Source organism: Athene noctua, chromosome 16, assembly GCF_965140245.1.
Source record: "Athene noctua chromosome 16, bAthNoc1.hap1.1, whole genome shotgun sequence".
Classification (NCBI taxonomy): Eukaryota; Metazoa; Chordata; class Aves; order Strigiformes; family Strigidae; genus Athene; species Athene noctua.
The window spans coordinates 2,369,958-2,386,226 of record NC_134052.1 but is presented as its reverse complement, the minus strand read 5'-3'; the positions used below and the strand labels follow the sequence as shown (position 1 = coordinate 2,386,226).

At 46.7% G+C, this 16,269-nt stretch overlaps 1 protein-coding gene across 1 annotated transcript; it reads left to right on the top strand.

Moving 5' to 3' along the window:
* Nucleotides 1–764: 764 nt before the first annotated feature.
* On the top strand, nucleotides 765–4,997 carry LOC141967017 (perilipin-3-like). The gene is given in 9 exon segments (XM_074920328.1): nucleotides 765–783; nucleotides 786–830; nucleotides 1,452–1,537; nucleotides 2,269–2,464; nucleotides 3,262–3,344; nucleotides 3,584–3,839; nucleotides 4,033–4,232; nucleotides 4,356–4,484; nucleotides 4,587–4,997. Coding segments are annotated over 9 exon segments (1,425 nt in total).
* Nucleotides 4,998–16,269: the final 11,272 nt, after the last annotated feature.

Genomic DNA, 16,269 nt, shown 5'->3' with positions numbered 1-16,269 from the left:
AGCTCTGCTGAGGGGGAATGACCACGGCTGGCTCTCTCCCAGGATGACAGGTGTCCAAATTCCAGCCCCAGCACATGAAGGAATGGAATCAATTCCCAAAATGCATGCAAAGATCACTGTTGTGTTTGAAGGAAAGTGGATTATCTGAGGGGGATGGCAAGAGTCAGATCAGCCCTGAAAGTAGACGCCAAACCCAAGCAGAAGAGCATGGGCTGTTCACCCTTAAGGCCTCTGGGGAAAATGTAGAGAGACCGGGCTCTCTGGGGACTTCAAGGTGAGGAAGTTGAGTTCCAGTGTTTCTAAGGTTTCTGAGCAGCTACTTCTGTCATTAAACGCTAAGCACTATTAGGTGAAAGTAATAGGAATCCCACATTAGGTGTGGTCCTTCCCTGGATTTGTTTTACTATATTCGCTTTTCTTTTCTGGTTATTGTTTCCCAACAAAAAGAGAAACAAAATTAATTGCCTTTTCCAGACGGTGTGTGATCTGAGGCAAGATCACAGAGGGTGCATGGTCCATGCCAGCAGTGCCTCTCATTCTACAGCAGCATTGCCCTTCAAAGGGAGCTCCTCTACACAGGGCAAGGTGTACGTGCCTGATTACAGAGTCATTAACGAGCCACAGCAGAGCCCATCTGTGCCCCATTCCCCCTCTAACTGCCAGGACAGAGACTGGCACCTTTCTGCTGCTTCCCAGAGCTGTCAGTCACTGAGGGTCCCTCCCTCCCCACTTCCCAGCCAGTACAAAAAGGCAGAGCAGGGATGATGGAATATGGTGTGGTGTCTGGTTCTTCCTTGCTGGTCATCTGCTCACCTCTAACAGGGCAAGAAGGTACTGTTTTGAAGTTTTCAGGTGTTAAGGCTGTAATTGTTTTATGAACTTCTTGTTCATGTTTGGCTGGTTTTTACCTGGCTTAATTACAGAACAGGATTAGTCTTACTTAACACAAGGTTGCTTGTGGTCCTGCCTGAAAAGTTAGATATAGCCTGTGTTGGTTCTGGTGGGGGTATCCTAACAGCAGTAGGGCAGCTTCTTGAGCTGCTTTTTTTTTTTTTTTTTTTTTTAGTTCTGCTATTACTATTTCCATAATTCAAGACTGCCTTGATGTCTTGGTGGGGAGGAAGGAGGTACCCAGTGTCTCTTCTAAATATACTGATAGTAAGCATTATGATCTCCTTGAGAGAAGCTCTCTTGTGTGAGGAAAGACTCTATTCTCCTCATTCCCCTGATTATCATAAATTATATGACACCTAAATACTAGGTAGTGCTGCAAGTATCACAGATCCCTTCAGTAATGGGAAGATGCCCATTTTGGGTGTCTTCCCTTAATGGGTAATAAAATATTCTTTCTTTCATGAGGTCTGAGGGAAGTGTCCCATGGGAAGAGGAGTCTCTCTGGAGACTCACTGGCTGCTTTGTCTTTGTCTCTTCCTAAAACCATGGTGCTATTTGCATTTCAGCTGTAATGGCATCAGCTATGCCTGACAAAGAGGAAGCTGCTAAGAGCTCCCTGGAGGTGAAGGAAGAGGAGCAGCAGGTAAGTGCTCCATGTGAGATGTAAGGGATGGCAGCTCCTGGGTGTGGGTATGAGGAGGTGGCCCTGCTGTGGATGGGGGGAGCTAAGCTTCCACAAAGGGAGGAGTGTTTCCTCTGCTCAGGCTGTGCCCTGCAGCTTCTCTGGAAATGTGGGTGACAGCACAGCCAAAAGAGTAGGTTTGAAGACCCTCTAAGTAACCTCCTAGGCAAAGCAAAACAGCCTGGTTGTTGTCTAGGAATGATGTTTCTCTAACTCTGTGGTCAAGATCCTGGCTTGCTATAGGCAATGTTTCTATGGAAAGGATCCCATGTTTCAGCAGCCCTGAAACCTGCTGCATTTGCTTTACTCCCCTGACTAGCAGCATGCTTCTTGCAGACTAGTGTAAAGTCTGTCAACTTAAAACCAACCTGATCTTGTCTGATAAAGCTTTTCCTGGCATGTTAGCTTGTTGAATAACTATACCAAATGAATTGGATCTGGATATGGGTACAGAAGTATTGAGGTTGCCCATAAACTCAGCTGTCCCTCAGGTAGAATGGACCAACCATAAGTGTCAATGTTCCACAGCTTGTTCACAACTGAATTGTAGACTTTAAAGCAAGTGTCCAAGAGAGGCAGGCATTGCTCTCTCAACCAGACTAGGTGACTTGAACAGGAAGTTTTGGGGCAAAGCTGCATAGGAAGCTCAGGGTCATGTTTGCAAACTTCATGGCTTTTTTTATCTCTTCTAGGATGCAGTAAATCAGGTGGCTAACCTGACCTTGGTCAACTCTGCCTGTGACATGGTTTCTACAGCTTACACCCTCACTAAGGAGAGCCACCCCTACATCAGATCTGTGTGTGATGCAACAGAGAAAGGAGTGAAGAGTGTGACTGATGCCACAGCCAGCTGTGTGCAGCCAGTTCTGACTACACTGGAGCCTCATGGTAATCCCCTGTGGAAGGGCAGGTTTTCACCTGCCTGTGAGGGACTCTGGCTCCTTCTAGTTCTGGAAAGAGTCATAGAATGTGGAAATGCACCTCTTCATCACCATACTAAAAGGACAATTCCTGGCTTACAAGTAGGGTTAAAACTCTGAGTCCCAGTCCAAGTAGTGTGATGGAGGGTTGCTCCCTGGAGGACCAGGACTTCCTTAAAACTGATCTTGGAGGGTCCAAAATATTAGATAGCAGATGCTTATAGTCAGATTCTTACAAGTGCATTTTGTTTATAGGAAAAAGCCTCCTCTTGGAGGACTTACATCTAAACATACTGCTTGTCATGGCCCTTAAAGAACATGACTCTGGCATCTGAGAAGAAGCTCTAAAGTCCTGGAGAGAGAGAGAGGGTCTACTCCTAATGACAAGTCTGACAAAATGGTCTTTGACAGGCCTGAGTTGGCTCTAAAGCCAGTGTGGGCATGCTCCTCCTGTCAGTTAATCTGTGATTGAGGAGCCTTGGGCAGAGACATGTCTAGTTAGTCAAGAGCTCAGGAAGCTGCAGGAGAGGATCCCATGTAGGTGGCTATGTCTGTACAAGTGAACCGGCTTCTGTCAAAGTGAACAGATCTATGGAGAGACTAAGAAAAGATGCTCTGCAAATTCAGTTTACAACACACCTGGCCTGGTGATTTCAATGGAGACTTTCATCTAGGCTCCATGTAGAGAAACATGCTCAGGAAGGTAGAACTTGAGATGGAGCTGCAGAAAAACAAGTTTTGACACTCCATTTTTTTTCTTTTCAGTTGCTGCAGCAAGTGAGTGTGCCTCCAAGGGCTTGGATAAACTAGGAGAGAAGCTCCCACTCCTTCAAAAGCCAGTGGAGCAGGTAAAAATCAAAGACACTGCTGTCCCTGGCTAAGAAGGGCCTGGCTCTTACAGGATGTCTAACCCTGGGAGTGAAGTAGACTCTTATATGAGGAACAAACTACCACTAGGTGCACAGTGGAAGCTCCTAAAGAAGTAAATACTTAGCAGACACTGTGCTAATTGTCCTCTTAGTGCAATTCAGAATTGTAGTGTACTACATGACCCAATCACTTATCTGAGATGTCTCCTCTTCCACAGGTTCTCTTTGACACAAAAGAGCTGGTATCATCTGGACTGGCTGATGCAAGGGACGCTGTGAGCAGCAAAGTGATGGCAGTGATAGATGTAACTAAGGAGACTCTTGAGAGCAGCGTGGTGGCTGCCAGATCTGCAGTGACTAGTAGCATGGGGATGGTTATGGACTCCAGAGCAGGCCAGATGGCTGCAAGTGGAGCAGAAGCTGTGCTGGGGAGAACAGAAGACAACTCTCTTCCTATTGGAAATAAGGAACTAGGCAAGGAAATACTATATGTGGCTAGTTGCCACATGTCAAAGTGGGGATGGTCGGTCCCATTTCTCAGCCCACTGCTCTGGAATGGGGCTAATGGGAAGGCTACCTGGCCCCTAGTCCAAGATCTCCTGATACTTGCTTACTCTGTGATCAGTGCCTCTGGTCAGCCACTTACAAATACTGTCTCTTTCCTCAGCCAAACTGGCAGCCACTGAGGAGGGTGCAGACATAATGTCTGTGAAGCAACAGCAGGAGAAGAGGAGATACTTTGTGCGGTTGGGGTCTCTCTCTGATGAACTTCGCCTGTTTGCCTACCTGCAGTCAATGGACAAAATGAAGCGGGTCTGGCAGGGCATGAAGGAGACCCTTGTGCAGCTTCACTGCATCATTGAACTGGTAGGTAGAGCCCAGTCTCCTGGAAGGAGGGGACCAAATTGTTGACTTTTCAGCTTCATTGCTATGATAGAACTGTGGTGTTCAGCATATCTGTCTTGACACTCTGATCTTCCACTACCACAGATTGAAGTGTTTAAGCAAGGATTTAATCAAAAGCTTCAGGAGGGGCAGGAGAAACTACACCAGATGTGGCTGGACTGGAGTGGGAAGTCTTCCAAAGAGAGTGGAGTTGCAAGTTCTGCAGAGCTAGAGGTACCTCCCTGGGGAGGGAAGCAAAGGGCTCTGGGCATCCCCTTGATTTTTAAACTTTAAGTAACTCACTCCTCTGGTCTTCTCTTCCCTGTCTCCTCCCAGGAGATGGAGTCTCTGGCCCTGCTCATGGCATGCAGTATCACACAGCAGCTGCAAATCACCTGCTGTAAAATAGTGTCTGCAGTCCAAGGCCTTCCCTCAAGCCTTCAGGATAAGGTGAAACAATCTCTTAATATCATAGAGGAGCTCCGTACCTCCTTCTCAGTGGCAAGTTCCTTCCAGGACTTGTCCAGCAGTGTCTTGACCCAGAGCCAGAGAAAGCTGGCTGTGATCCAGGAGTACATGGAGGAGCTGCTGGACTACCTGAAGAACAACACACCTCTGTCCTGGCTGGTGGGACCTTTCTCCCCCAGGGAGGAGGAGGAGGAAACATCACAGGAGGGTGAACCCTCACAGGAGGAGGCAGAAACAGCAGAGGCAGGGCATCATGAAGCCTCCAGCAGCCTCATGTAAGGGGGATAAGGCCATGAGCACAGGCCTGATGGTGTGACTTGGAGCTTGGTCTTGGCTTTATGTAACTCTACTCAACACCTGAGGGTGGAGCTGTCACATCTTGGATGATTTTTGGGAGCTTCTAAGAAAGGTGGTGGAAGTAGCAGGGCCACTGTCAAGTGCTTGTAGCTGCCCTTAGGCATGATGGGTGAGTTCTGGGCCAGAAGAACAGAGCTGAAGCTCTGCGGTGCTCCTACCTCCCTAGCAAGCTGTTGATGGTGTGTCCTTCACTGGTGGATCCAGGCACAGCCTGGATTCAGTACAATGATTGCTGTTGGTCTTAAACTCTCAGCTAGTACACAGTGTAAAGAATTGTCTTCCTAAAAGCTGCTTGTATGAGGTCATAACTCCTTAAAATAAAATTACTTCATGCATAAACAGTGTCTCTTGGCATCTTTATTCAAGAGAGACTAGAGCGAGTATTGCTCAATGGATGTCAACTGTATTTTTTCAGTCTAGTCCTTGATGCTCACAGTTCAGTCAGGAATGCAGGAGCAGGTGAGCAGTCAGTGGTACAGTAAGGATTACAGCTGCTAAACCCTGCTACTGTCCTACAAAGTATGGAGTTGTAATTCCTCTTCCCTTCCAAGCCTGGAGGCAGGTATGTACTTTCCTGGCACTTTATCATGCTTGGAGATGTGAGGAGCTGTCAGGATCCTGGCATCTGGTGTCATTAGTCCTCCTAGGGCTAAGTCTCCTCCTGTAGCTGTCTGCTGGTATCAAAAATCTGTGCAGACTTTGGCCTGTGATGGGATAGTGGGCTGCAGAAGCGTCTGCCTGGGAGAGATGTGGACTCACTGATGGAGAGTCATTAGGGTGTAGGCGGTGGATACTGTCAGCACTGACCTCTCCTGGCCGGGTGTTTCAGTTAAGCAAAGAGCTCTTCAGTTGCTATGTCTGACTCCCCTGAAGAGGCTGAACTGCCCAGTGCTTTCAAACTTGCCAGACAGTGATGTAGCTAAGGTAGACAGACCAAATGCCTATTGAACTTCCAAAAGAAAAGCTCTGCCCCTTGTTTCTCATCCTTTGTTCTTCAAGGAAGGAAGTGAAATCTGCTCCCAGTGTGAGTACTTCTGGACTTATCTCTTTAAAAAATTTTAAAAATGGCTTAATTGTTGTTTTACAGAGGTCAGAAAGAGGGATTGGGGAGGGTGGGTTTTTTGGGGGGGGAGAGCAAATACAGACTTGAAGAGGTAGAACTTCCTCCTCCCTTAAATAGAAGTGACTACTGTTCCAGCAACACTCCTCATCCTACCTCGCTGTGTGTAACGGCTTTGTGTTGCACTGTGGCAGGGCTGTGTGGTCCTTGGGTTTTGGCATCAGTTAATCTATTGATGCAACACAACCCCCTGATGTAGTAAAGATTCAGATCCAACTTCACTGAGCTCTGCATGTCGGAGAGGCTGTTGGACAACTATCCAACCTGTGTTCCTAATGTAGCAACTAGTTTGTGTTGAAGGCAAAATAATAAGGCAATCTAAGTTGCCAGGTCAAGCTGTTGTTGAGATCTGAGAGGCTGCTGGGGTTCTATCTCCACTGTGTGCTCTCATTACTGCTGAGTGATTTCTCTCTGGAAAAGAGCTCAGAGGCAGATCCAATCTGCCTAATGTAAATAATTACAGCAGAACTTGTAGGGTGGGAAGTGGGGCACTAACTGTAAGCAGCATTGGAACTAGTTCTGCTTCTTGGTGGGAAATATATGTTGTCTTCTCACTAGCAAAGCTGTACCTTGTTACCCAGAAGTGCCTGGATCCTGTTTTACAACTTGCCTGGTTAAAAGTGCTTTATAAGAAATAGATAGGCATTCCTGTACTTGATATTGATTTGTCAATGCAGCACATCTGATCTATATTAATATAGTGCTTAGCCCAGCAAATTATGCTGCTTCTGCTTATGGATCACTGGGGCATAGTCTTGCTGGCTGATTAAATCTATTTCCTGCAAGCACTATTGGCTGCTCTTGCCTTGGGAGCCCCACGCACAGCTCATGGGCCCCTCTGTAGTGTAGCTGGGAACTTAAACGTTGCATGTGGCTGGGCTCTCCCTGGTTGCTCTGCTGGAGCTGGTGCAGGACAGCCTGGCACCTGCAAGGCTTTTGTGGGTCCTCTGCTGCTACAGTCCCTATGGCCAGGCTAAAATGGCCTTCTCGTAGCAGCTCCTAAAGTTCCACTTGAGCAGAGGAGGCTGAGTGGAAGAATCTGCATGTGCTTTGCCTCTTGTTTAACCTCCAAAGATTCAGGGAACCATGGAGATGTGTTACACCAAGCAAGAAGGGGCAAAGCTCTGACCAAGACCAGCCACAGATAGGAATAGTTTCACTTTCTTTTAATTTGCTCTTCTGGTCTCCATCTATGCTGCAGAGACAGCAGGGGGATAAAGTTGGAATGAAACTGGGAATGACCAAACAGGCTGAATTTCTGCAGTGTTTAAGATGGAAACTCATCTGAGCTCTGGGAAAGTATCCAGATCATTCTCCATCTTATCCAAGTTTGTCTGACTATCCACACTTATTCTTGAGTCACTTTGGATAGAAATAAAAAATGTGTTGGTAAAGTGACAACCCTAGACAAACACCTCGGCAGGGAAGACAAGCTTTGAGGTATCTCTTCTGGCTTTTAGTAGCCCTTGGGAGTGATGTAGTGTTCCTTGATTCTGATAATTATAGCCCAAGTGATTATATCTTACCCTCCTCTACTGCTGTTCCTCCCTGCTTATGCTGTGTTCACATGTGATAACTCAGTTATAGGCTGATTTGAATTTTAAATGCAATCACAGGGACACTTGCTTCTTGTTTCCCTCTTGGTAGACACCCCTATCTCCCTCTGCCAGTTTGCTTAACATTTCAATTATTTAATTCTCATGTTCATGTACTTCTGCCTTTATTCAGTCTCTGCTGTTCATTGTTCAAATGTCTCACTTCTAGATCAGGGCATGTGCTGGCATTGGGTGAAGGCTACCTTAAGCATCACTCTAAAAGGCTGTAATTTTTCACTAGTTGAGTTAGGAGGCATTGGCCAGCATGTAACTATGACCTCTGACTGGCAAGGGTAACTGCTTAAGGAGGGTTTCCCAAGCAGCTTTGTCATGAAGGCAATAAATGGGGAAACTGAAATTCTCAGCAGGTGCTGAAAGGCAAAAGCTCTCTAGTTGCTTGCAAGGAGCTTAATTTCCTTTCTTCACTACCATGTTTCTTGACACATTTGGACATTTTCATCCCTTCTGCAAAAGCTACACTATTGCCTGATGTAAAATAACACTATGCTTTAAAAAGGCTTGTGACCTCCCTGAAGGACTGCTGGGGTAGCCGGGCTCCTACTCAGGCGTGACCTGTCTGGGTTATAATTTGTGTATCATGTTAAGTCCCTGTGGTTTGGGAGCTTCAAAGTTGATGAGAATTAATTTGTGCAAAAAATGAGATGGAGTTGCTGCCTTCCATGCCGGAAGATGGAGATGCTGTGACTGGCCAGCGTGGGAGCAAAAATGAGATTGTGGCATTGAGACAAGTGGGGGTTTAGAAGCCCATGAGAATATATGCTTGTTTGCTGGAAAAGGACAGAGGTGCTTTTACTAGCAGCATTTTTCAGTGACCTGTGCTCCTACACCAGTGCTTTTCCAGCTAAAATCTTTGCTGGTGTCAGCATTCAACTCTTCCTTCTTTCAGAGGCTCCTGCCAGGAGCCTCTTCTGGCAGGTCCTGGCAAGACACTGAGCTGGACAGCTTTCCTTCCCTCTGTACCCTGCGGGTGGCAGGGGAGGGAAGGGGGTCAATAAATCTGCTTCAAATTGCCTTACAAACCAAGCGTGAACTTGTGACAATTCCAATATGGTCTTTGCATGGCTTGTTAAAACCCCTGATGCCTCCAGGAGTGACAGGCATCTGACCTGATCGATAGCTCAGCTGCCCTTTACTGCTGCAAACAAGGCAAAGTACCTTCTGTGAATATAGAGCACTGCCAGCAAATAATTACCCTTGTTGTGGTGCTTTCTGGTAATGAAAATCCATTTGCAGAAGCAGTTAGCTTGCAGTATTGACTTCCCGGTCTCCCTCTGATTCTCATATTTATTTAGATTCTGCAATGGCTTGAGATTCTCCAGTGGTGAATTTGAAGGGGAGGTGATCCGGAGGATAATTAAGAAGCTGAATGCTGACATGGTTGGATTTTATGCCATCCTCAGTACTGATACTTTCTTTTTGTCTCTTTGTGTTAAGCTTGCTTCATAAACTGAGTGCAGGAGACAGGCTGGCACAGGCAGATTCCTGCCCATTTCTCCCCATGTGCCCCTCCTACGTGTCCTGGAGGGGATGGTGGCACGGGAGCTGTTAGAGGTGATTATCTGAGAGAGCTAAGTGAGGACAAGAAACAGCAAGGAAGGGATGGGTCTAGAGGAGTTAGAGGCTAGGGAGAGGTGGAATGGGATTGAGAGTGGAGTGAGAGCTGGAGGAGAAGACACCAGGAGGGCAGGTGAGAGGCTGATTGGAAAAAACAATGGATTAGGATTAAAGGTGAGAATTCAATGAGTATGGGGGAGGAGGGATAACCTGATTATTTGAAAGATTAGAGCAGAAAAACAGGGGACTGTTGTACAGAGAGAAGCTGACTTGGGGCAGGGCTTGGGCAAGGTGGACAAAACTGGAAGACAGGAAAGGAGCCAGATAGCAGGGAGCTAGAGGCTTCTTTTTTTTTTTAAGGACTTTGTGTGAGTGTACCTTACCAAGTTGTCTTGTTGGATGTTTCTGTACAAGGCAAAATAATATCTTTGCCCTTTGGCAAGTAAATGTTGGAGAAAAGCATATGCCTTTGCAGGAGGGACACCTGAAAGCAGGGTGCAGAGAGCTGGGGATGAGTCTCTTTAACCAAGTAGTAAGTGATAGGACAAGGGGTAATGAGCTCAAACTGCACCAGGGAAGGTTTAGACTAAATATTAGGAAGCCTTTCTTTGCAGAAGGAGTTGTTGGATGTTGGAATGGGCTGCCCAGGGAGGCGGTGGAGTCCCCATTCCTGGAGGGGTTGAAGAGTCGGGTCGACATAGCGCTGAGGGATCTGGTGTAGTTGGGAACTGTAATGTGAGGTTAATGGTTGGACTGGATGATCTTCAAGGTCTTTTCCAACCTAGATGACCGTGAGATGTACGCTGCATGTAACATGGACCATCCTGCAGAGTGGTATCATCACACAACTTGGTTTTGCAGGAGCTGTTATTCCCTAAGAAAGACATCCTGAGCTTTCCCGTTTGAGGAAACCCCAACTACTTGCATCTTACAGTGGCCCTTCCCCTAGCAGAGAAATCAAATATTTTGGTTTTGTGCATGCTGTCCTCACTAAAACACTTCTCTGCCTGAATGGGTTGATTCTGGAGGAACATCTGGCTGGCATGTTCAGAGGCACCTCTTGCCTGCAGGGTGGCATTGCTGCCTCCCCTCCCTGCTCCGCCTCTCCGGTGGGATGGTTATTGCAGCTGTAAGCTGAAGGTCACTTTAAATGTCATCTTCATTTAGCTGCCTTGATGGGGTAATTATAGCTGAAAATAAGGTTTATGAAACAAATTACAAACCAAATGCAATGTTTACCCTGTAAGAAACTGATTGGAAACACCTGCAATTTTGTGGAATGGAGAAAAGCAATTTTAGGGTTTTGAAATATTTTTGCTTCTAATGTCTCCTGTTGCATGTGTCTTGCTCTGCTCCCTCCCACTGATCCTCAGCAGATTGAGGTGTGACACACAGTCTGTGTGATGTTATGGCTGTCTGTTCCCCACTGGTGTGCCCTGGTCTGGATCATGACACCAAACATGAAATAAAATGAACCATTTGATTGACACATCAAGGCTGAACCATGACACCAAGGAGGGCAAATAAGCCTCAGCTGCAGACAACATGAAGGCTTTCATATGTCATTAATGGTTAGCCACAGGAGGAGTGGTTGCAAATCAGGAAAGGATCAGATCTTAGGTGATCCTGGACATTTCTGAGCTCTCTTGGTTGCCAACACTCCCTAGTCATCCTCCAGGGATGGTTCAGTGTGGTGCTGTGTTAAGAAGCAGAGGATCCCTTAGGCTTTGTCTGTGGCAGAGTATTTCAAGCAGTACAACCCGATGAGCACAGGTGAAAACAGTAAAATGCACATGTATGGATAGAGTGGTTCGTGGGTGATAGGCAGGGGCAGGTGAGCAAGTGAACAGGCTTGTGTTCAACGGATGAATTGGAACTTCATTAGCTTCTCTGTGGAAATGGGAGGACAAGAAGATATTCAAGAGCTGAGGGGCTGCAGATTCATGTTCCCTGTACACATGTCCTCATGTATGTGTTTCTTGCACTTTGCTGGGGTAGGGTTGTGCCTCCACTATGGACTGCACTGAATGATAAATGACAAAAAACTCCCTTTCTGCACTGCACAGCTGCATCAGCATAAAAGCCATCCTGGAGCAGATGTGAGCCTTATCTTGTGATTACTCAGTACTGCCCATCTGCTCCAGGCCCAGGCTGTAGAAGTTGGGCAGAATCACAGAATTGTCTAGGTTGGAAAAAGACCTTAAAGATCACCTGGTCCAACCATGAACCTCACACTGACAGTTCCCAACTACACCAGATCCCTCAGCACTGGGTCAACCCTACTCTTCAACCCCTCCAGGGATGGGGACTCCACCACCTCCCTGGGCAGCCCATTCCAACTCCCAACAACCTGTTCTGTAGAGAAATGCTTCCTAACATCCAGTCTAAACCTTCCCTGGTGCAGTCTGAGGTCATTACCCCTTGTCCTGTCAAGAAGCAATGGGCCTTATTTTTGTATGATTTGTAGTATAAGCCCGGAACCAAGAATAAGTAAAGGGGTCCATTAAAAAAAAACCAGACTTCCAAAGCAGTCTTTGACCTTCATGTTTCCCATTTTACTTTCTTCAAATTCCTGTGTGAGGCTAAACAAATTTCTGAATTGTGAAACCTGGGATTTCAGGGGCTTTCCTTGTTCTGACTCTGAGTTAGAGTCACAACTGGAGAATCTTTGCCACAGGTAAGAAAACTTGGTACACTTCTGCATCTTATGTTTTAAAGCTGTAGAATGAAACAACACAAGAAGAGAGAGCCCCGTCCAGGTAACATGTATTGCTTTCAAGTCTGGTGCTTCTGCAGATCCTGGCTCAGAGTTTTCCAACCTTCCTGTTGTCAGTATTGCTGTGAAGAGTTTGGCTCTAAAGAGAGAATGCAGTAAACCCTATGGAATAAATGAAGTAAAGGACAGAGGCTCCAAGAGTATGGTTTCATTCCCCTGTGGTTGAGTTGGCTCTTCCCATTTTTTCCCAAGCATCCCATTCACCAGAGCATCTGTGAAAAGAAAAAAAAAAATAAAAATCAGAGCAGAGGAAGCAAATTCCAAGATATGACTTATGTGGGGTTTTTGGTTCATTTCCAGACTGCAAAATCATCATGCTGTCCGTGAGAGATTGCTACTGGGAAATGCCCACTCTTTGGCTAGCTCCTGAACACTAAAACACCAATTTTGAGGAAAAAATAAATCCATGAAACTTACTTGTAAGTGATCAACTACTGCTCTTTTTGGAAGTTACCATTAGTAATTGTTTTGTCCTTTGAAGTGAACCCTTAGATTTGCATCTTAAAATGCTTTCCTTAGAAGGTGCTGGAGCTGAGCAGCCTTTGCTCCTGTGTGCCAGACCCTGCAGAGCAGCAGCCCCGGCTGCAGGGCTGCGAGGAAGGTGGGTACGTTAGCCCCGTCACATAAACTCTGGTACAAAACACTGATTATTTAACCCTGTTGCTTGTTCTAAACTTTGCCTGGTTGTCAGTGTTGTATTTAAGCCAGGTTTGGGTTTTGGTTTTGGTTTTTTTTTTTTTTTTTTTTTTTTTATATATAAAAGTGAGGGTCTTGAAGGTTTAGATGCTTTTAGATAGGAACGTGTTCATTTCTGTAATGGCATCTCTTCTCGTGTGCTTCCCCAAAGCTTCAGCAAAGCACAGCCCCACGTCAGCGCTGGCACCCCTGTGGAGTTTGAGTGCTGCCTGCAGATAACAGACACTAAATTTGGAAACCTGATGGCTGAAGCTTCTCTAATGCTTCTTGTGAGCACTCTGCTCCCCTTTGAAATTCTTCGTTTCACTGCCTTTGGGGGAATGGCTGGTCTTTGAAGACTCAGTTGCAGTTATTAACATCAAAAGGTAGAGAGCAATAAAGGGAATGCTGTGCCAAATTTCTGCAGGAAAAGGAGCCAAAAAACCCAGAACAAAATGCACGCACTTCAAGTGCTGCAGCAACATCTCTGCTGCTGGTAGGAGTTGGCTGGATCAGCTCTGCCTCCTGTGAGGTGGGCTGGGGCAACCAGCAGGTACAAGCCAAGGTGCAGCTCAGTGGAGTCCCCACACACAGAGCCCGTAAGCAGGGATGTTGCCTCCGGCTGCACTTTTCTTACGTTCACAGCTACTGCTGCCTGGTGGAGTGGGTGGGTCAGGGACACAGGGCACTGGCAAAGTCACCAGACTGGGGGTTCTGCCCATCAGTTAGCCTTGTTTTGCCTTGCATGTTGTGTCCTTTTTTCTCTAGGGTTGGGACCCTGGCAGCTAGGCTTTCTAGCTGTGCACCAGCAAGAAGCCTGTGGTACTGAACGATGACCCCACACAAATGGCTTGCAGCCCAAAGACGTCACAGTCTATACAACTGTCGTTGCAGTTTTGTTCTGTATGAAATTTCTGCCTTTGGACCCAGTCTCTGCCTGCTTGATGCTTTCCTTAATTAGATCTCTTTGCCTTTTCTAATGCATGTGCCCTGGGAGAGAGATCAGAGGTTAGTGTGTTGAAGAGAAGCCATGTTGTTTCAGGCAGCTCTAAGATCCAGTTGCAGTTGTCTGTTGCATCCTTGGGCTGGAGTCCCAGTGGGGCCTTGCTGATCTCTGGATGTGCCTCTTGAATCAGAGCAATTCAAAAAGCCATTTACTACCACAGGTGGATGATCCTATTGTGCTTTTCCTAAGAAAAGGGATATAAGGGCTGATAACTCAGCTAAATTATTCCCATCTCCCTTTTTGTACATGCTGGATTTTGAACGGGCTGCCCCTCTTATTGCTGACACACCAACAACTGCAAGGGTTGTAAGGTCTTGCTGCAAAGCCTAATAGCATTTGTAACCTAAATGGTAAGAGCTCAGCAACAGCCCTCTATCCCTCCTAGGAAGGAGCATGGTTGCTGCCTTTGGCAGAGCCCACAACTCTTTCACCTGGTGCAAACACTGATTTTGGAGCTGCAGCTCCAGGGGACCCTGAAGCAAATAGTTTGATTTTTTATTATTATTATTTTTAAAATTTCATTTTCTTTCCCATTCATCCATAAATAGGCCCAGAGAAAACCTGCTGTTGGGCAATCTATCATGCAATGTTTGAACACAGCAGGATCAGCACCTGAAATGACATTCTCCTGTGGGATTGGCAAGGGTTTGAAGGATGAGTGGTACATAACAACCGTAAGTTTACTGGAGGGTCATCAGGCACAGGTTGAAGCCCTGAGTAGAGTCAAGTAAATATGAATTTGGAGGGAGAGGGCAGGACGCAGCAGGTGATTCCTACGCTTCACAACTTGGGTGTCTGGGTTTACCCAGGTCCCTGCTGCTACTATCACGTGCAGAAGATGTGTCCCTTGTGCCAGGCAAAGTGGTGGCAGAGGAAGCCTTGCAGGATCAGGGGATGGCTTCCCCTCTCTGATCCTTGCAGCAAGCCAGCCTGAGCCCTTCTCATCCCATTTGTCCACCTTACAAGAGTTGGTCTTTTCCTCAAGGAGGAGACTTGATGGTCGGCTTTGTGGGGTGGAAAGGGTCAGTGAGGGTCCTGGGAAAGAAGGAAGATTGCTGTGACGGGTGGAGGGGGACACACTCATCAGGATGCACTGGATTTACCAATAGCTTGCCTATGCATTTCTTCCTTCTCTTGAACAATCCACCCATTCAGAAAAAATTGAAAGGCTCTAATTTATTTTATCATGTCCTGTGGATTTAACGTGGGAAAATGTACATGGCAGATCCAGAGAGAAACTCCCTGGTTCCCAGGGAAGCCTTGCTGCCTGCTTTATCAAAGACATGTGTGCAGTACAGGAACTTTTGGTGTCACCTCACTGGAACACACTTCAGTTTGGAGAGAAACCACAAAGGTGTTTTTTTTTTTTTTTTTCCTTTGTCTTTCTGACGACCCTGTTTGGATGTTTTGGCAGATAATTATCTGCTGGCAGATAATGACTAGGAGGAGCCTGCATGTGTTAAGGAGCTCAGAAAAGAGAGCTCCTTACAGATGGAGGAAAATGCAAAAGGCAGAGATGCCATGGACATGTACTGGCCAGGGACCATGGAGACCGTTGTCCCTGGGGGGTGCTGAAGCTCCCTGGATGAGGGACCTTGCCCCTGAAAGAAGGACCTGCCACCACCTCCTTGTGGTGCTTCTCCTGCTCCCGGGGAATAAGGGTGCTGGGGGGACTAACAGCACCCCATAAAGAATGGCATCCAAGGTGCTGGGGTGCTCATTCACAGTGGGGCCTGCAGGGCTGCTGGAAGGGTCTGAGAATCACACACCAGTAAACCTGATAGGAGCAAGCTGGTGTGCATGGTGCAGATGTTGTCAATATTTTTCTTTCTTTCTACTCCTCATTTTGGGTACAATACGCTGCTCACGAGCTACATCTCGGTGTTGGGTGTCCTGACTGGTGTTGTCTGGTTCCCCACATGGCTCCTCTGTTTGATGGACACGGGCAGGTATGGCAGCAGCCCACCCTGCCCCCAGCACTGCAGAGAGGTGGAGGGGTTCAGCCTTCCCCATAACACCTCTGGTTATCCCTCCTCATGTAGCTGGATCTCTTTGAACTCCTTTCCTTGGAATACCCTTGCAATGACATCCAGAGGTCAATATTTGTGTAAAAAACCAGTTCTAACAGTTTCATTTTTTCCATACTGCCTTCTCTGAAATTTATGAAGGATGCTGCTGGACATGCACCTTGGTGAAGCCTACAGAAAAGCCGTGTTTCTTTCTGCTCTTTCTCATTTGATTGCAGACTGTTTGATTTGGGAAGTTGATCTGTTGGAAGCAGGAAGGAAATTCTCAGGCTCCTTCTTTGCTTGAATCAGAACAGAGGCTCTCTTTCTAGTTAGGTGCCCACAGCAGTGTCATTTGTGGAGAAAAAAAAATCAAGGGGAGCCTCCAGGGCTGTAAACATCTTCCTGAAAGGAGGCACTGAAGTGTTCAGCCACCTAATG